Source organism: Lycorma delicatula, chromosome 6, assembly GCF_047948215.1.
Source record: "Lycorma delicatula isolate Av1 chromosome 6, ASM4794821v1, whole genome shotgun sequence".
In the NCBI taxonomy this organism is placed as follows: Eukaryota; Metazoa; Arthropoda; class Insecta; order Hemiptera; family Fulgoridae; genus Lycorma; species Lycorma delicatula.
The window spans coordinates 65,950,290-65,972,796 of NC_134460.1; the positions used below are offsets into that span (position 1 = coordinate 65,950,290).

General features: G+C 28.6%; 1 protein-coding gene across 5 annotated transcripts in view; it reads left to right on the plus strand.

Moving 5' to 3' along the window:
* Positions 1 to 19,001, plus strand: part of zfh2 (Zn finger homeodomain 2) — a 131,194-nt gene extending 112,193 nt beyond the window's left edge. For 3 of the 5 annotated variants that reach the window (XR_012756912.1, XR_012756915.1, XR_012756913.1), the window contains 3 exons: positions 261 to 4,005; positions 10,712 to 10,857; positions 18,438 to 19,001. Coding sequence is in view for 1 of the 5 variants with exons in the window: in XM_075369966.1 (XP_075226081.1) it covers positions 261 to 4,005; positions 18,438 to 18,445 (3,753 nt within the window). In the remaining 4 variants the exon portion in view is untranslated. The remainder of the gene's footprint in view (positions 1 to 260; positions 4,006 to 10,711; positions 10,858 to 18,437) is intronic. The other 2 variants (XR_012756914.1, XM_075369966.1) reach the window with 2 other exon arrangements.
* The last annotated feature ends 3,506 nt before the right edge of the window (positions 19,002 to 22,507 follow it).

The following is a 22,507-nucleotide window of genomic DNA, read 5'->3' on the forward strand; positions in this document are numbered from 1 at the left end:
AAATATCCTTTTTTTATTTTTCGTTTATTTATTTGTGTCAAATTATTAACATTATACTACATAAAATTTACGATTTTTTATGCATTATTCTTACTAACATAAATTTTAGGAAAAATGCAAATTATGTGAATATTATGTAAAAATTAATAGCAATTACTTGTATGCGCACAACAAGTAAGTGTATAAGTAAGTGTGTGTTTTTACGCGTATTGTATTTATATATGTATTATTAATATTTGATTGTGTATATGTTTTTACAGGTGAATGCATCACAACAAAAGCGGGCTCGCACTAGAATTACTGATGATCAACTTAAAATTCTGAGAGCGCATTTTGATATAAATAATTCTCCGTCTGAAGATCAAATACATGAAATGGCTGGTCAAAGTGGACTTCCTCCTAAAGTAATAAAACATTGGTTTAGAAATACTTTATTTAAAGAACGACAAAGAAACAAAGATTCTCCATATAATTTTAACAACCCACCATCAACTACTTTAAATTTAGAAGAGTACGAAAAAACTGGAGAAGCGAAAGTTATGCCTCTAAACGCTTCACTTGAAGAACAAACCCAGTCAAGCGCGGGGACCAGTAAAGAAACTACACCAAAGGACTCACCGGTCACACCTACGTCTGTGAAGAAAAAGCCAACACCATCACCGTCTCCACAATCTCATCATTCTCAGATACAGTCACCACCTCCCTCACAGCATCAACAGCAACAAACTCAGCAGCAGCAACAACAACAACAACAGCAGCAGCAGCAGCAGCAGCAACAACAGCAACCGCAACAACATCACCAACAACAACAAACACAGCAGCAACACCAACAGCAGCAGACTATGTGTTCGTATCAATCGCAGAGTCAACAGTTTCCCCACCCACCTGAGGCAATAAAAACGGAACCGAAGGAAATCAGTAGTATGCAGTCTCCTCTAGTCGAGTCTCAAGAACATAAGTTTAATAGTCTCATTATGGAGACAGAAAATAGACTGAAACGAGAGATATTAGATGAAAAACCAAGCATCTTTCATACTGTCCCACTGCATTCACCACCAAGCCCTAACATGAATGAGAGAATGAATTTGCTACCTACTAGAAACAGCTCTCCAGAAAATCTTACCCTTACATCAATAATATCTTCTCAGTTGGGACCTGACTCCCTTCCTGGAAATAGTACACCTATATCAATTGCATCTTCACATTCCAATATGCTACCCCCAAAACTTACTCCTAATTTTGCAACACCACCTACTCAAGTTGCTACCTCATCCACTGGTATATCCTTGACTCCAACATCAAGGAGTATCAGTCCTGGACGCTCTAATTCTGCTGATTGTTTTACTCATGCAATGCTTGCTGGGGCAGGTGGTAACAGTAATGGTAGTAATTCCTCAGGAGGTTCTTCGGGAAAACGAGCCAACCGAACAAGGTTTACGGATTACCAGATAAAAGTTTTGCAAGAATTTTTTGAAAACAATGCTTATCCTAAGGACGATGATCTGGAATATTTATCTAAACTGCTCAGCCTGAGTCCAAGAGTAATTGTAGTTTGGTTTCAAAACGCTAGACAGAAAGCCAGAAAAGTGTACGAAAATCAACCTCCAGTAGATCCTGCTCCTGGACTGGATGAGACAGGTGCCGGAAGATTTCAGCGGACTCCCGGTTTAAACTACCAGTGCAAGAAATGTCTCTTGGTTTTTCAGAGGTATTATGAATTGATTCGTCATCAGAAGACTCACTGCTTTAAAGAAGAAGATGCAAAAAGGTCTGCTCAGGCTCAAGCTGCTGCTGCTCAGATTGCTGCAGTTTTATCTTCTGAAGATTCTAATTCAAGTACAATCATTGAACAAAATCAACAGTCAGGGATTCCTGGTGTAACTGCAACCAGTAATCCTCCAACACCTGCAGCACCAGTTACACCTACACCTTCCCAGTCAATATACCCGCAGTCGCCTGCTCCTCCAAGCACGCCTACACCAGATCCAAAAGAAAGTTCCTTTCAATGTGATAATTGTAACTTAGTTTTTCCTAGATTTGACCTATGGCGGGAACATCAACTTGTTCATATAATGAACCCAAACTTATTTCCATCTTATCCCCCTGATAGTCCTTTTGGAATCCTACAACAACATGCTCAGATGCAACAACAGCAGCAACAACAGCAGCAGCAACAACAACAACAACAACAACAGCAGCAACAACAACAGCAGCAGCAGAAACAAGATAGCCAGCAGCAACAAACTCAACAACAACAGACAGACTCTCAGCAGCAAACACAACAGACTCAGCATCAGCTGAATTCTCTTGGAGTTGCAGATTTATCTATGAACCCAAATGCTGTACAGCACCCGCTAATTTCTATGCTTACGGCTAACAAAAGAAAGTTTGACGAATTTGAGGAAATGTGTGATCGTGAAGGTGATCAACCTAAAGATAAAAGACTAAGAACCACTATTCTACCTGAACAACTAGATTATCTGTATCAGAAATATCAGATTGAAAGTAATCCATCACGTAAAATGTTGGAAAATATTGCAAGAGAGGTAGGATTAAAAAAACGTGTAGTTCAGGTTTGGTTTCAGAATACAAGAGCTAGAGAAAGGAAGGGACAGTTTCGTGCTCATTCTCAGGTAATAAACAAAAGGTGTCCCTTTTGTCCAGCTCTGTTCAAAGTCAAATCTGCTCTTGAAAGTCATCTGACAACAAAACATGCTGAACATTGTAGTCGGGGAGAAATAAATATAGATGCACTTCCTGATGAGGAGTTAAGTTTGGAATCGACTCCGTCTTTTACTTCTTCCCAAATGGGAGGAGAATCAGGATCAAAAGTTCCTACTAATTTCGGTTCAAGTACACCAACGTCCAATATGATGCCTCCAATATTTTCTTCTTTTCACACCGACATGGAAAATTCGTTAAAAAAGTATTATGAAGAGTCTATGAAAAGGTACATAAGCGGAATACATGCTCATGCTACACAGAACGGAAATATTGGTAAAGATGGTTTGCCCACAGATTTAAGAATGAAGGGAGATGGAAGTGTACAAGTCGGTGAGGGTGGAGGAGATAGCCCCCTTGATCTAAGCAGGCCTATGAAATTAACTCTTGATCAAGAAGTACGTTCGCTGATGGCAGATCCCGGTCCATTAACTGATCTCAGTGAAAGAAGTCTCTGCGGAGACGACGACTCATTATCTTTGTGTATGTCAGAAAGTACGGATAATATGGACGGAGAAGAAAGCAATCCGGCATCACCCGCTTCAAGTCCTAGCCAACAAAGTGGTGGTGGAGGCAACCAGCAAAGACAAAGTGCTGGCAAAAGATATCGCACGCAAATGAGTAGTTTACAAGTCAAAGTTATGAAATCTCTTTTTAACGATTATAAAACTCCAACCATGACTGAATGTGAAATGTTGGGAAAGGAAATCGGTCTTCCGAAGAGGGTAGTACAAGTATGGTTTCAGAATGCCAGGGCGAAAGAAAAGAAAACTAAACTAGCCCTACAAAAAGTACTTGGAGGACCGGAGAATGAGCCCGCACAGAGATTACCTGAAGAATGTAAATTGTGCCAATTCAAATACTCGCACAAATATTCAGTGCAAGATCACATATTCACAAAATCTCACATAGAAGTAGTCAAGGCGTACCTAGAAAGCAGACTAAGTAAAGCCGAACTTTCTGGTAACGCCAGTGATGGAGAGTTCACAATACCTTCAGCACCGAGTGGCTGCTCGACGGATGTTGTTAATCATAACAATAATAATAGTAATAATAACAACAATAATACAAGCCAACAGCAACAGCTAGCTCAACTGCAGATGCTGCAAATGGCTGGTCTCAACTTACCCGCTGCCCAGGCGATGGCTCTTGCTGCTGCAAAAATGGATCCAAAGGATCAGCATCCCTCGGCTGAAGACGTCGCCCTGTTACACCATCTGTACGGTCTTGGGCTTGCTTCCTTCCCCCAGAGTTTCATGCACCCCGGCATGCTGTCATCTACCGGTAAGTGCACAATTTAAACAATTTTAAATTATAATTGTTAATTAATAACTATGATCGATTGATCTATATTTGTAAATCTGATAAGAAGAATATTTTTTAAACGTGATAGAGCATCAATTAACTGTTTTTAAAGTAATAACTGGGACCCTAAATACTTTTACTGTTTTAATCGGTGAGAATTCTAGTTAGAACAAAAATTAAATTAATTTCTCATAATCTATAATATCTAAAATAAAAAAAATTTAAAAAAAGGTAGTTGAAATAAAATGTTTGGTTTTTAAAAAGTTTAATATTAAATTATTGAAATAGATCTCAATTTCTTTGCAATTAAAAACAAATTTAATAGCCTTAAAATTGTATATATTTTATCTGTCGGATTTATTTACTATTAATTGAAGTATTACATTCATAATTTTTAATTATTTACAAAAATTAATTAATTTGATTTTTAAAAATTCTTTAATCAGTTATTTATTTAATGGATTAAATTTAAAAAGGGTTTTTTTGGTTCTATAAATTAATAGAAACTATGGAATATATAAATTTTATTTATATTTTAATTTTATAAAATACTAAAAAAGTTCTTAATTTTGAACGACTTAATTTTCAAACATGCATAATAAAGATTTCTTTGAGATATTTTGTAACAATGTAAATGTGGTAGGGTCCAGATTTTTTTGTTATTTTTGTACACATGTATTGAAAGGATATTAACAAAATTTTCGTTCCTTTAGATAATTATTATCTCATGAAAATCTATTGCGGATGTTTCTTCAAATTTTAGTTTTTATAGACTTATTTTACTTCCGCTTCATCTTTAGTCTTAATCAATCAATACTTTTAAATCAGAATAACCTATACACAACTGTAATTTAATAAAGTAAATTTTGTTAAATCCATCTTACAAAACGTGTTGTTTTAGGATAGTAAACCAGAGTAATTAATTTTTTTTTTAATGAATCCTTATTAAAAACTATATTTGTATGTTAATTTATTATATACTGTTTTTCATATCTTTGTTTTATTTAATCGCATTATGTTTTCTAATAATAATCGTTTCGGTTGTAAAGGGCTAAGGCGATTTTCTATGCTCATTATCATACTAGTTTCGTTGCATAAATTATAGAGGTTTATATATATATATATATATATTAAAAAAGGAACTAACCTAACTAAAAGAGGAAAGTTTAGAAGAATTAGAATGGATTCATTTTATATGTGTTCATTGGAGCATGCATTTAATTTATACAGTAAATCACAGCAATATAAAAGAAAGGAAAGTCGTCGGATAGGTTGAGCGTTCGTCATTAAAGATTGTACCCATGCCAGGCCAACGACAATAACTCTGTATAAAGGTTTTCTTAGGTTAGTATAATATAGTATACATATATATATTTACCCACACCTATGCTTCTGGCGGTCTAATTTCCAGACCATTTGGATTGCTGCCTGTGAAAACAGAAATATGCTAGCATATGTATGCTTGATGAAGCATAGCTCAGGTTCTTAACTCCCCACTTCCCTCTCTTTTACCTTTCCATTTCTCTACTCTCTTTACCATCCTACGCTGTAGTGTTGTATAGTCAGGTAACAATACCTGACGGTAATTTCACACCCAGTCCCTCTCGATTATTGTCGTCCATTTACCCTTTTATATTTGTTACCTCTCCTTTGCTCTTTTTTCTTTACAATAATCTCATTGTGATCCTTGTTGATATAAATTACTAGAGATTTTTTTTTTTGCGTATATTCATATTCGTAGATTATCAATTATTTGAACTAGAAAAAAAAGTATTTCTGTATGATTCTACTTTAGTTTTAACTGTAAAATATAAATATATATCGCATATTTTACTTTTTTATAATTTAAGAGAGAGTTTAGTTACATACAAAAAAAACTTTACGCCTCTATTTCGAAAATATTTATTTTATTATTTTATACTTATAATTCTGTTTTTTGGGTTTTTTTTTTGTATTACACAACGTAGTTGAATACAAAAGGAAAAAACATAAAGAGGATATCATAGATAATTATTTTAATATCTTAAATTATTTTTTTAAATATTAGTTTAATTCGGCAAAAATTACCGTTAAAATATTTCTAAATTTATTCTCAATTAGTCATATCAGGAACGTTTTGATCATCATTTTATCTAACTCTAAAATATGTAAAATTGTATAGGTAAAAATATATATATGGTAAATTTCGTAATAAATTTTATCGGTTCGGCTTAAATAATTAATAAAACAAATAATCATTGTTTAAAAAATAGATAAAGATTAAAAAAAATAGGATAATAACGGTAAACTAATAATATGTAAAGTGTATTAGTATTGAAAGTTTTATGCGCAGATTGACATATTTTTATTTCTATCTGCGTATATATGGGATTGATTAGCTGTAGATCAATAGAAATGAACCTATCTACATTTATATTATTTAATTTATCAGATCATAGTAAATAGAAGTATTTTTGATTTTGGGTATATGTTTATTTATATTACATAAATTATTTAATAAAAGAAGATTATTGAGAAATTTTTTTATTGAGCATAATTTATCTTTAATCTGTTAATATTTCCGTGAGGATTGACAAAAAATTATATTTTGGTTATTTCATCTTTTAAATTTGCTGTGTACTTTTCTCAATAACTTTTTCTATATTAATCTCATTGTATTTCTTTTTCATAACTATTGCTAGTTTTAATGCAGTATTAGAAACTTGTAACGCTTAATAGTTGTTCTCGTGAATTTATTGAATAAGGCCAATTATAGTTTTTTATTTTTATTTTTTTTTAAACTAGTTGATTAGTAGAATTATTTATCTTGCACAGATAGATTCATATCAATGAATATTTAAAGAATTTTAGAACCATCTTCCATATTAATCAATGGATTACATACCAAGATTTTTGATAAAGTGATTCAATATGAATAACTTAATATTTAGAATTTAAAAATATTTGTCCACTTATATAAATGTAATTTTTTTAAATATTTTTTACTAAATACGTATTCTGTATAAAAATTAATAAAAAAAAATTCTAATATTTTCGATATACAGAAGTGATAATTTTGCTTATTGGTAGTTAGTTAACTTTGAATTCGACTGAGAATTTTTATTACATCATGTGATGCGACAAAACTAGTGGGAATGTTGTTCATTGTAACATTATGAATTGGAAACTAAAACCGGTTGAACCTAGGCTGCTGCCTCATTGCCGACCCGTGTCTGCCTTCTCGATTATTCTCTTTCCTTCTTTATCTCCCTTCCTTCTTGACAAGTTTTCAATTTCTTTTTATTCTGATACACATGCCATCTGAGGATGGTCGTCTTCACGTTCTTTATTTCATTAAAAATTAGTGTTGTTTTTTCTTTATCTGATATTTTTTTTATACGTATAAATGATGAAAAAGGTTCAGGTTATTTCTTTAATATGTTTTACTTACAATAAATTAACTTCAATTACATGTTTGTGTTTTTGCTACACTTATATGTTCGTAAACCAGTTAAGAAGTTCAAGGAATTTTTTTTATTAAGGAAAATTTCTGTCTTTTGCCGAGTTTAATTTACTTAATCATCATAAATTATGTGAATTAAAAAATTAACAAATTTTATGTATATATCTGTGAGTTGTGAGTGTATGTGTGTATATCATCATCATTTCTGCCGTCATCGGTTCACTGCAGGATGAGACCTCTTCAGCACGTTTCCAACTATTACGGTCTTGTGCAATCTTTTGTCAATTCAGTCCAGTGTCCTTGATAATATCATTAACCCAACGAACGTTTGGTCTTTTTCATGGGCGTTTAACACCTAATGGTATCCGTTCAAGTGCTAATTTAGTCCATCTGCTATCAGTTCTTCTTGCTACATGGCCTGTACACCGCCACTTTAATTCTTTAACTTGCATATCTTATACTTTAGTCTGTTCTCTGATTCATTACAGATCTTCCTATCCCGTCTTGCAGCTATATATTGTTCAATATTTGTTTGTGCTACTCACAGCTTCTGTAATGATTGAACGGTTATGTCCAAGTTTCGCTTCCACAGGTAAGGTAAGAACTGGCAGGATGCATTGATCGAATCTTTCTTTTTAAGGAAAAAGGAGAGTTTGTTCTTGAACATCATGTTGTCTCCGAATATATATATATATATATAATCTGATTGATTCCATTTGAATATAGGTTTTTATGTTATTCATTTTTTGGCTCTTATTTATTTATACTAATTATTTATAATTTACAAAATACCTTCAAAAATTTCATAGCCCACAAGGAAGAGCTCATATAATAATACTTTATTTATCATGGTATCGTATTTTTTAAAGATTTCTTTATGTGATTATTTCATCCAGATATTTAAAAAGTTGGATTTATTGTAGACCTTTCAGACTGTTCTCCGAAGTAACAGGTGGAATTTCTAGATAAAAATTCATTCTGTAGAATTTATCTTCTTCTTTTTTAATGGATTATTTATTATTCTTAAAATGTTCTTTTCAATTTTGTTTTATTATTTGAATTAATTATCTGAACTCTGTTATCATTTTCACTTAACGCTGCAATATTTATATACTTTCTAAAATTACTTTTTGTACTTGGAAATTTCTATATATATATATATATATATATATATATATATATATATATATATATGGGTTAAGGAATTTTACAATTATTTTATATGAGGAAATAAGTACACTACATTAATATTATTTTAGACGACAATTTTTTAGACTGATAGATCTTCGTTCTTTAAGGAGAATTATTTCTTTTTGTACTAATTTGCCGGGTAGTATGACTGAAAGAACATTACTTATTTTTTATTTATTTTACATAATATTTTCTATTTTTGAATCTACATTTTTTTTTAAATGATTTTTTTTTTAACTTATTAATTTTAATAAAAGTGTATGCAAATTATTCTTTGAATTTTTTCGTATATTTTTATCTTTTTTTTGACATCATCATTTGTTTGACGGGTTTGTTAGAATTCTTATTTTGTGAAAGTTTAAATAAATTTACTAAATTTAAAACATATTAATTTTTTTTTATGATGTACAACATTGCGTCAGTGGCATTTCAGGATATGAGTTATTAACATATTAAAACCGGACGTAACATTTCTTTACGAGTTGAATCATAAGTCGTTGTGTACGATGACTAAATCTTCATTAAGTAGTAACATTTATTCTTTTCGTTGAAAAAAAACAAGATAAAATTATTTTCTTAAGTGAGGTTTTTAGTAGATTTATTCATGTTTTACTCACTTAACATATTTATTGTATTCATGGCACGGTAAATTTCTTGTTAAGGTAGGTCGGTTTTATGTAACCGTAGACGTATAAACATATGCATTTATAAACATACATACTCATATACATGTATCGGTTTCTCAGGAGGGTTCCTGTAACATTCGAGAGTAAGATTCAACCTCTAGCCTCCCTTGTCACAAGTTTTACCACAGGCGCATTTGCATCGCTCGTGCAGAGAGGTTTGCTGCCTGTTCCGTACAATATTTACATACAACATTATGTCCACGCGCGCTATACCCGTATGTAAATAGTTTAGGCGGTACATTAAGACATTTTCTTCTCCCCTAAACTAGCAGCCGGCGTGCACCTTGCTACCGGTTGATTTAAATATCATATACTCCTCGGCACAGTCATCGTTTCGTGTTTAAAGTCTGTACACACGTACATTACCATAGTTATCGTATAGGTCTACCCTTTTTCCATGACCTACTGGTCCGGTACTTCTCTTTTGCATACGGTTAAGACTCGTGCCAAAAAACCCTTTTTTCTTATACACTCGTGTCATTTATTTATTTACGGCTCAAAAGAAATTATAATCAGCTTGTTATAAACTTTATAGACCGTTCCTGTTTTGATTTATAAGCAGAACCTCCTGAATCTTTCTTAAATTATTTGTTAAATATATGTATAATATCCTCTTCATACAGTTATTTTATTGTTTCTCAGTTATTTGATATGTTTTTCCTTTTTAATGCTAAATTTTTTATGTTTTATATTGTATTTTTGTTTTTTCCGGTTAATTCATATTTCTTATTAGTTTATTATAATACATAAACAATTTATTGTACTTTATGTAATTTAAAATGAGGTACAAGTACAAAGAATGCCTTGTAATTATTGTATGGAACGTTTTTGAAAATGGTTTAGTAAAAGATGTTTGTGTACGTGTGTATACACAAACATATATATATATATATAGTTATATCATGAAATCCGAATTTGTAATGTCATTTGTATTTCACAATTTTATTTATATTTATCATATATATGCATAAAATCAACATATGATTGTAGTATTGGAAATTAATTACTCTCAGATTTAAAATATTATTTTAGGAACTAATTTGCGTTAACCAATTGTTTTTGTAACTTTCATTAATTTATCTTTTATATAACAATTTATTGTCTTTAAAATCATTATAGTTTACGCTTAATATTTTTAAATAAAATAAAAATATTTCTAAAATGAAAAACATGTTTTTTTTATTAAAAAATTTACGGAGGGTAATTTTTAAATAGGCTGTTTTAAGTACATAATAATAATAATTTTATTCCAATGTATTTTTAACCGCTATTTCTTTACCATAAAACAAATAAGGTTATTATTTATTTATTTTGTTTTTTTTTTATTTTTTATTTTTATTTTTACTGATGAATTAATTCACCACAGAAGCTGGTATATGGGAATATGAAGATGGAACTTTGTAGCGTATGAAAAATGCCATACCCTTCGAATTGAAAGACTGAGACGCTACCACTCCGCCACGGAGTTCAACTTTTGTTGTAATTTTTACGATTACAGAAAATCTATTATTGGTTAGTAGTGTTATGCAATTCTTTTTTAAGTTTATTTTGATATTACAAAATATGTATATATATATATATATATATAGATTCTATATTCCCCCAAAAACGGTTTTGCTGTCTGTCATGAAAAGAAATTAACAATACTTAACTAGATAATTTAAAATCTGAATAAGGTTTACTATTCGTATAAATTTTGTTAATTTCAGTAATGTAATTTTGTTAAAAATATGATATATTATAAAACAACAATATATTTTTCGAATTAAAACTGAATTGGCGCAATACAACTTAACGTATTCAATTTATTTTACGCACTTTATTCTGTCACTCTTTACAATTTCTTTTCATTTCTTCAAACGTATCGGAATGTATTCCAGAATAGGGGTAACCGATTTATAACATAAATAATTATTAGTTTTTATTATATATTTTTATCTTGTAAAAAGTCAATTAATTTCAGTAATTTGCTCGTTTAATGTTTTTTGTTGTTTTGTTTTTACTTCTCTTTCGTTCCTTTTAGTTGTTCGCGTTTTAAATTTATGTAGAATTTTTTTTTTTTTTTAAGTGTAATTTTTTTATAATTCTATTGCTTAGTTGTATTTTACGTTTTTTTTTTTTTCATTTTGTGCTAGTCATATTTTATATTTAGTATACGATAGGGTTGTAGAATAAAGGAAGGTGTCCATCTGAACGTAGTAAGAAGTTTGTCATACTCTGTTATATCGACGAGCACCCTCTTATCTAATGGCCTCTAATTGGAGTTGAGAGTGATACCACTTCTGTGAACAAAGCTTCTTCTATCGATCTTTTGAACCCTGTTCATTACTCTATCTCTCCCATTATATGATGACAATAATTAGATTGCATTTCCATCATTTTTTCTCAGATAGAAAGAGATAAAAAAAGAAGATTGCTTATGTTAGGTTGTTTTCTAACCACCACTTCCCTCTTCTTCTAAACTACCCTTAAAATGAAAACTTAATGAAGGAAGACCTGAGTCATCTTTTTATTTTTTTTCTCTCTCTCGCTTTCTCTTTTCGTTTTCCCCTTTTTTCTAACCCTGTTTGCAGTTTCGATAAAGCTGGATAAAGAAAACGATGGGGGTGTTGCTTGCTTTAGAACATCCTTTGTTTGGTGGTTTTTCCCTGCAAGTTTTGAATTATACATATCAAGAGACAGTCATCATCAACCGATTCTTTTTCCCTTAATATCTTATATATTTATATATCCCATTCTTCTTATGATACACTCAGAACGCATTACTTATATTGTAAACCATCCATTTTATATGGACTTTCACGAAATAATATATCTAACCTTTGTAATATTTACAATGATCACCACCGACAGAAATCCATCTATATAAAATGTAAATAAACATAAATTTATAAAATGTACTTTTGGTATCCGTAAAACTTAAAATTACATTTTTTATTATTCTCATTTCTCATTTTGATAATAGTTGTATAAATTTTTTATAAAAATTAAGTTATAAATTTAATATAGAATAATTGATGATCAGCGAAAAATATTATTAAAAATCTATTTCTATGAATTTTAGGACACTTTTTTGCAATTTTATTAATCAACCAGGCCTAAAATGTATTTCTCTACGAATGTGCGAATATATATATATATATATATATTAGTATTATTAAATTACTTTTACATCATTTACCCTATTAGTTTTTTATGCTTCTCCAATTTCATAATTTGTTGTCTTTTAAAACATTACTTTAATGTAGAATTAAAAGAGCAGTTATTAATTTAATAGTTAATATTAAATTATTAATTTTCGCAAGACAATATAATTTATTTAACCTAAATTTATTCTGACTTATATCGTACATTATTAATCTTTTTCCCATGCTTAATGTTTGTGTTTTTTTTTCTATTAGTAAAATTTATATTTTACGTAATATTTTCTGTATAATTTCAAAATAATATTTATTACAATAGAAAATTTTGTATATAATCAATTATTACATATTTCTTATATATATATGGTTATGTTTTTAATATTTTAGTTTTAAGAAATGTGATAAATATTCGAGTTAAAAAAATAGTTATTAAAATTAATGTTATTTTGAAAGATTTGCTTGGCATTAAAAACAGTTTTAACAAAACAATTTTCTTACGTAGTTATGATTTTATAAGAACAAATTTCGTACTTCGTAATTAAAATATCATGGAAAACAAACTGAATAATAATGTTATATAAAATGGAAAAAAGTTCACGCTCTAAAACCGTTTACAAATGTTTTAATTAAAACTAAACCTACAGTAGATGGATATTTTGATTACTAAACATTCATCTTCAGAATTTATTGTGGAAAAGTATATATTCAAATATTTTTAATACTACAAATTAGAAATTTTATCTCACATTTTAGAATAAGAGTAAGAAATCAAACAGTTATTATCGTTTTGGACAACTCCAATAGAAAAGCATAAATTTAACTTAAAAATATTTCAACCATTTAAACCCCTTATTAATATTGCCATCTGACTGGTCGAGCTAAAAATTTAAATTTTAACCTGGTTTAAATATATATATATATATATATATATATATATATATATATATATATATATGCGTAGCTGTTTATTAAAAATCAAACTTTATACAAATTTGGTGCTCACAAAATAATGTGCATAATAATTGTTAACGTTTGTGATTTTTATTAATATTTGTTTAATTTTATATAATCTGTGTGCGTGTGTGTATGTATGAACGAACGTACGCGCGCACTAGATATTTTTATATTGGTTATAACGTTCGCATTTACAAATAATTACGGACATAAATAATAGATAAGGGAGATATGACTCATGTGTTTTATTCCAAAACAGTAAGTTACAGTACAAGCTGACTCCCAGAAATACAAAAAAGCTAATTCACCCCCTCTCTCCTTCCCACCATCAGTATTGCCCTTTTCGTATCTACGTATCAGTATTGGTAGATTCAGATTGTCCTTAATTTATAACTTGCATCACCCTTCGCCTTCATCCTTTAACATAAAAAGCCCATAGCGAGACACATGGGTGCCATAGCTCTGTCCCCTCCTAACTAGTTGGTCCATCCCCCTGGAACAATGCTCTAAAAAACTAACTTTCTTCCCTCACCCCTATTTTTTTCCTCCGCCCTTATATCTAGAGCTCTCAGAAAAATGGGTTCTTTATGGAAATGTTGGATGTGTAATCCATATTGGAAACATAAGGGTAGTATGAGTATTTATGACTGTCTCTACACGATGGGAATTCGTAAAGGAATATCGTTTTACTGATATGATCAACATCGTTCTTTAATTTTTATATCTTTTCTTTATCATATATCTTTAAACTATAGAATCCTTAAGCACCGTGATTTTTTATTTAAATATTCTTTTAACGGAATCTAATTTTTAAATTATTTCCCTGTTCGAAAAATTAAAATGTAGTTCATAGTTAATGTAGTTCATGTAGTAGTAGAGACGTATAATATAAATATATATATATATATATATATATATATATATTTTAAACTATACATTTTTGAAAATTCACTTGTTTCATTTATCAATTTAAATTTACGTCAGCCTAAACAGATTTTTTTGTTGTTATTTATTGTAGACTATTTATATACGCCTATCTTGAGCTATTAACTGACAAGGGTTTGACGTTAATTTTCTTGTTTATTTCATGTACCTTAAAATTTATCTTTATTGCTTTGTCAAAATTCCAGTTTGTCTAAATAATATATGCTAAAGTATATTTTGTATTATTGTTTTTATATTCGAATGAATTAAATATTACTTAATTTGTGACTGTCAAATTCCTTATCTTAAAAAAAAAATAATAAAAAACATTGTCAAATTTTTTATCTTCTCGAATTTGATGTTATTTTATTTTTGTTAGTGATATGTCTATCTTGGTGAGGAAATTTTTTTTTCAATTCAGTTTTGAATATTTATGTTGGATAATATTTCTTGAAGTAGTTCCCTACCGAAATAATGTTGTTTCTGATAGAAATATATAAAAAACCTTTGCTAGAAAAAATGATCGATTCATCGTTTAATCAGATTTCTTCTGTTACTTAGAGAAATATTTTGTCCCGATATGACAGCTTTTTCTCTCTTTATTATATAATTTTTTTTACATAAAATTGAATTAATGACGAAATTATTTAATTTTATTTATTTATCTAAAAAAGAACAAAACCACTTTAACCAACTTGGTTTGGTAAACGACAAAAACTAATTATTAGAGGAGATTTTGTTTTTTAATATAAATGTTTATTTCTTACTAGGTTTGGTTTTCCGTTTAATATTTCATTGATTTTTACATCATTATACAACAATGTTTTTGTGAAAGAATTTTCAATTTTCATGTAATTTTCGATTATTTTTCATTGGAAATTTTTTTTGTATAAAAAAAAAAATATTAACGTTATTTTTAATACATTTTTTAAATTGTTTTTTAATCCATAAGGTTTATTAGTTTTTTTTTAATTTTGTTTATTTTTTATTGTATGTATTAAGGACGGAATAAGATGTGATCTTAAAGTTTGGAAAGTTGAAAAAGTTATTATTCTTATTTTTAAATTAAAAAGTAATAAATAATGATTCAGAAGGAAAGGAAAATAATTTGAGAACTGATTCTACAGCTATGAAATAAGGAAAAAAAATTCATACAAACATATGTCCGAAAACGTTTGGTTATCAAGTTGCGGCTAGAGAAAAATTTCGCTTAGATTTCAGTTCCCCCAGTGAAAATTTTTAAGGCGTTATATAAGGGATAAACTTGATGTTTTCTTATGTTTTTTTTTTTTACTTTTCTTTAATTTGGGGGACTACCGTTAAGTGTTACTTCAGAGGATGAGATGAATGACAATTTTGTAGCGTTTGAAAATACTATTCCTTTCTTTTCTTCCTCCTGTTTAGTCTCCGGGAATTACGTTCAGATATTATTTCAGAGGATGAGTGTAAATGAAGTGTAGTCTTGTACAGTTTCACTTCGATCATTCCTGAAGTGTGTGGTTAATTGAAACCCAGCCACCAAAGTATGCCGGTAATCGCGATCTAGTATGCAAATCCGTATAAAAATAACTGACTTTACTAGAACTTGAACGCTGGAACTCTCGACTTCCAAATCAGCTGATTTGGGAAGACGCGTTCGCCATTAGACCAACCCGGAGGGTTGAAAATGCCATGCCTGACCGGGATGTTTGTGGACTTGAAATCGAATAAAACGGGTCCCAGAACTGTATCTCCCGTAGTTTTTATGACATCCATCGTAAAACAGACAAATTTAGTAACGAAAAATACGTGTTTAAGTACAAACACTTTGTTAAATGACCAATTATGCGTAAATTTTATTATCAGATTTGAATAAATTTAGAGACTTTAATTCTGAGAAAATTGATGTAATAAAGTATATAAAAAACAAAACAAAAATTATTAAAAACACCCAGAAAAATGTTATAAATCTGTAAAAATTAAAAAAAAAGCTGTTTTTAGTAAAAGTAGTTCCAATCAATATGTATTTTGAAGTCAATTTTTTACGCGACTTCGTATTCCACACAGTATAGTATGGAGGACATTACAAGCTCAAGGACTTGGGCACAGTCCTTATCATGTTCAGAAAGTTCAGCACCTCCAGCTTGGTGATCAAACCAGACGATTGTAATTTTTGTCAATGAGTTAACAATAATTAACCACTCCATCCATCATAATATTTTCAGATAATGCTACTTTTATCCGTAATGGCATTAACAACACACGGAATTCACATCGGTAGTCTGAAGAAATGCCGCATGCTGTAGTCGAATCAAATTTCCAGAAACGATTTTCGGTGAATGTTTGGTGTGGCATAATTGACAACTAATTAATAGGCCCTTTCATACTAGAACAACATGTTATGGAGAGAAGTTTTCTGCAATTTTGAAGAAATGTAAAGAATTGCTTTCCTTAGAGAAATTTTCAAGCATTATAAGAATACAGTGTTTGAAATTCTTTCAATGGCGAAACGAAGTGAAACGTATTATCAGCTTATGGAACATCAACACCTTACATGAATGAAGACCATTCTTAGATAAAAAATTTACAGGTAAATGGATTGGACGTAGAGGACCGCTAAATTGGTTACTTAGATCACCGGATCTTACTCCCTTAGATTTCTGAATAGAGGGATGGATGAAATGCGATGTATATGGGTGATGCACATGTGATGAACTGATCGCACGCATTCTCAGTGCTGCTGCCATCATCAAAGAACGTGAAGATATCATTAGATTGGCAACAGAAAATGCAAGGAAACGAATTGAAATGTGCATCTATATCACTGGTGAAATTTTCGAACATTTATTGTAAATTAATACAGTATAAACCACAGTGAGTATTTTTTTAAAAATATTTTAATATTTCAGAGGTCTAAATTTATTTTAATAAAACAGCTGTTTTTATTTTTTTTTAAGTTCATAACATTTTTTGTTAAGTTTTCTTTTATAATAATAAAAGTTGATTTTTTTTTAGTTTTTATAAACTTTATTTCATCAGTTTTCTCAGAATTAAATTCTCTAAAAGTTTTCATAATAAAATTTATACATTTATAAGTTATTTAACAAAATTATTCTACTTTAAAACTAAAAAAAGTGTCTTTCATCACCGAACGTTTCTGTTATACGTTGGATATCATGTAAACTACGATAGATGCAGTTCTAGGATAAAAAAATACAAGAAATCAAGTTTACTCTTTATATATATATAACGTCTTAAAAATTTCAGTACGATCTCATTTGACCGGGGGAACTAAAATCCGGAAGAAATTTTTCACTAGCCGTAACTCGATAATAAAGCGTTTTCAGATGAATGTTTTTCCTTATTTTAAGCTTTAGAATTAGTTCCTAAATTTTAACATTTACAGGCTTTTTCATATTAATAATATTCATCTTGGTAAAATTAATCTGATTGATGAAAATATTTCCCTCGTTTCATTTACAGTTTTTTCTGTAGTTCTGTTTTATGATTTTTTAGCAGCTTCATTGCAAACATTTTTTTTTCACTTTTGGTTATAGAAAATTTTAAAATACAATAATAACCATAATTAATTATTAATATCAAATCCAGTTGTGTTAGGAGTAAAATTTAATTTCCGTTGGGATATAAAAGTAACATTTACAGTTTTATGCGTAGATTTATTACAGTTGAATCTTTTTTAAATAAAGAAGGGTATAATAGGAGATTGTTTAGGGCGATATTTTTTGATTAAGCCGAGAAAAACAACAAGAAGAAAAGAATAATCTAGGTATCCTGAACGTTCGAGCAAAACCCCTCACGATAAAGAAGCGAAAATAAAGATATTAATATTTCACCGTTGCTAGCTCATAACGCCTCCAGGGTGGTAAAGAAGCAACGCAGTATCCTAGAACAGGGGTTGATTCTTTTTACTCTCTCCCCTTTATAGTCCGAACATGATAGGAAGATCACAAACTCCGTTCTTTTTATTAATTTTTATTTATTTATTTACTTAATTTTATTTTAATTTTTTTTTTGTTTTTTTTTTATTTTTATGTTTCTAATTTTGTTTTTATTTCTTTTTTTTAATTTTAGGTATTTAAACGCGCGGTTCGTTCAGTGTGTGTGCGGCTGGGAGTGAAAATTGAAACTTTGACAAAATTTTTGTTGTTGAAAAATTACAAAACGCTTATCTGCTCACCATGACGATTTATTTTAAAACAATTAAATGTAAATTAATTCTTTATTTTTGTTTTATTATTTATATATATAAATATATTATTTAAAGTGCCTTGTAAAGTAATTTAATTTTTATACCATCAGTGTCGATGATGTGTCTTGTGTTCCTTTTTATATATATATATTATATATATAATAGTAAATATTATTAGTACTTGCGTTGTATTTAATTAATGTTAAAATAGTGTTTTTGTAAATATAGTAAAAAAAAAAAAATGTTAAATTATTTGAGACTATAATAATGATAAGTATGTTCTAATGTATGTAGTATTTTTTTTTGTCTTTATAGTTTTTTTCAGTCGTAAATAATTGTGCTAAAAAATTTGTGATTATATTGTTATTTAAAAAAAAATCTATAGCAGATTAATTATTGATAATGTTGTCAATAAATTATGCTTTTAAACAGTTTATATTAAAAAATTGTTAAAGTTATTTCCAAATTTTCCCTCCCAGATTACGCCACAATGTAATGTGGTCATCCTTTCATTAATTTTTAATTTACATAAATTATATTACTCCAAAAAAGAATGGATTAACTTAAATATAATTTAATACAGATTCGAGGAAAAATTATTATTTATCTTGCTTCAATTATTTAATTGTAAGTATTATTTAATTTTATTATGAATCTGACGCATAGTTCTAGACTAAAAATTATTTGAATCTAAATAAAAATAGACTAACACAAAATCTTTATTTTTTACAATTATTTTATTAATTATTATAAAATGTTTCTTTGGTTGCTATCACATAGATATAAAATATTCTAAAATAATAAATTCTAAAATATAAGAGTATTATTTAGTTATTTTAAAATAACTAAAAAATACTAAATTATTTAGTTTAAATAATTTAATCTAATTTCAATTCAGTTAAAAAAATTCTGATATTTAAAAAAAATGTTTTAAAAATAAGTACTTTTAAAACTATTTTTAAGAATAAAAATAATAAAAAAGAAGTGAACATTAATTTTATCAGAATTTTTATTTTTCGTTAAAAAACGAAAAAACCCTTATAAATTAACCTAACTGTAATATTTTTTCCCCAGCCGTCCTCCGTGGCGCGAGTGGTAGCGTCTCGGCCTTTCATTCGGAGGTCCCGGGTTAAAATCCCGGTCAGGCATGATATTTTCATACACGCTACAAATCATTCATCTCACCCTCTGAAGCAATAACTAACAGAGGTCCCGGAGGTTAAACAAAATAAAAAACTTCTCCCCAAAAACTGAAATTTATCATCATTCCTACTAGGAATTAGATATCTGATTTTATTTATTTGTTATAAAAATTAGGCAAATGTTTAATATACAGAGCTTGATTTGTGGTAATAAAAAGAAATACAAAGCAAAATACATGAACAAAATGAAAGAATCATAAAAATAATTTAGATGTTCTTTGAATAATTTTATCCAAATCAGAAATTACAGATCAAAAAATTTGTAAGTTTAAATAATTTATGAACATATGGAAGCAAAATTAATGATTTAAATTTAACAATACGAAGTCTACATTATTGTATATTTAGCAAAAAGAAGATAAAATATTTTGAATACTATTTAATACTTTGATAATATTTAATAATTTTTTTCTTCTTTTAATTAAATATTTAAAAGTAATTACAGCCTTGCTGACATCCTTTAGCCTAAGCGCTCTCATTTAAGTATAATTGGAATATATCGGTTTAGTGGTTTTTGAATGGTTTAAATTAGCTTTTCAAATTAAATGTAATCTACAGATGTTTGATATTAATTACACAGTAATATAAAAAAATAAGATAGTATACAATTAGAAAATATACATTAAAATTTTATTTATTTATTTACAATTATACTTAAAGAAGTAATATTTTTGTTATGAAGCACATGAAATAACAACAGAAGAAATCAAATACTACATGTAAAATCTTAAAATTTTATTTGAACACGACCACAATATTTATTTAGGTAAAGGAAATACTTATATTAAGATTAACAAAACTGGAAAGTTTTTTTTAATAATAATAATAATAAATGAAAGAAATTTGGAATGAACTAGGTACCTGATTTAAACCCAACAGGTTGGTCTAGTGGTGAACTCGTCATCGCAAATCAGCTGATTTCGAAGTCGAGAGTTCTAAGGTTCAAATCCTAGTAAGGTTTCTTACGGATTTGAATACTAGATCGTGGAACCCGGTGTTCCTTGATGGTTGGGTTTCAATTAACCACATATCTCAGGAATGGTCGATCTGAGACCGTACAAGATTACACTTCATTTACATTCATACATATCATTTTCATTCATCTTCTGAAGTAATACCTTTCGGTGGTTTCGGAAGTTTAACAGAAAAAGAGAGAGGTGATTTAATACTTTATTGGGAAAATATGTGTACATTGAGAGAAGTTTTTTTTGTAATGCTTCTTTTAGTTATAAACAAAGTTACGATCTAAAGATTGTATCAGAATCTGATTAGAAAGAATTTTAAACTAAAGAAAACGTTTTTTCTCCAATAATTATTTTACTAAACGGTTTTTTTTTAATTTATTACTTCTAGTCAGACAATAATTTACTTAAAAATAATCCTAGGATGGAATTTTATTTTTATCAACTACCTAAACAATAACTTTCCTTTAAAATTCCAACATTATGTAAGTAATTAAAAATAGGCATACTGATTATAAATTCGTTTGTATAAGTTATGAAAATTTAAACAGATAAAGGTTTACATTATCATTGGAAATAAAAATAAAATTACGAGATATTGAAATTTTCACTTCTGAATTTTTGATATTTCATACATTAATAACAGATCAATTTTCAATAATAGTTACTGTGATGAATGGTAATGAATTATTTGTAGACTTATTTGTGAAAATAAGGAATATACGAATTATTTGTGAAAAATACCTTCCCCGGCCTCGAAACCGGAATCAATTTATAAGATCCAGTGACCCCAAGTAATGTTTATAATTTTAAAAAGTAATTAGAAATTATTTAATGAATTTTATAAATAGAAATTTACGTACAATTTTATAAAGTTTTTTCTACTATTAGATTCAAGTACCCGGATCCAACTTCCTCTGAACTTTCCCTTATTATCAGCGACAAATTAAACAATCAATGTATTCTTGTTATTTATTTATTATTATTATTGTTGACTCGGGGTGACTTGTTTATTATCTACTGGTTTGCGGTAAGCCAATTATTTTTTAATTTTAATTTTTTAGGGTACGTTTATTTTATACCATTTTAATTTCATTTTTTCTTAACATATTTTTTTTTTCTTTGAATATTCAACTTTCGATTTTAGGTATAAATAAATGTGTGTGTAAGTTTTCACTATTTCTTTTAGACAAACATAATGGTTTCTCATTATTTTATGTATTTTTAATAAACCTTTATTTTATCATTACATTTAAAAGAATTTATTTATAAAATGTTTATAATTTTATACAATATATATTGTTTTAATCTGTTTTTCTGTGAATAAAGCATTTTTTTATTTCAAATCAATAGAATAATTTGTTATTATCTTTGAAAAATAAAAGTAAACATACCGACCTCCGTGTTTGAGTTGTTAGCGTCTCAGCATTTCGTGTCGAAGTCCCAGGTTCGAATCTCGGTCAGACATGGCATATTATCTATCATAAGCTACCAATTTCCACCGTGCTAATGATCATATCTGTTGATGCCAGCTCTTTCAGAATAGAAACGTAAACATTTTTAATGTTTTCAGATGTAATTTAGTGTAGTATAATCGAAAGGAAATTCATGACTTTTAAATTAATTTTCACGGAAATTTGTTCAATTATTCATTGTTTATTTTAAGATTTCATGTTTTTTTTAAACATATTAAAAATTATGTTAAAATTATATTAAGTTTTAAAAATGAAAAGAATCTTTTTTTTGTTTTTTAAATATTAAAAGAAATTATTTATATACAGTTAGTTT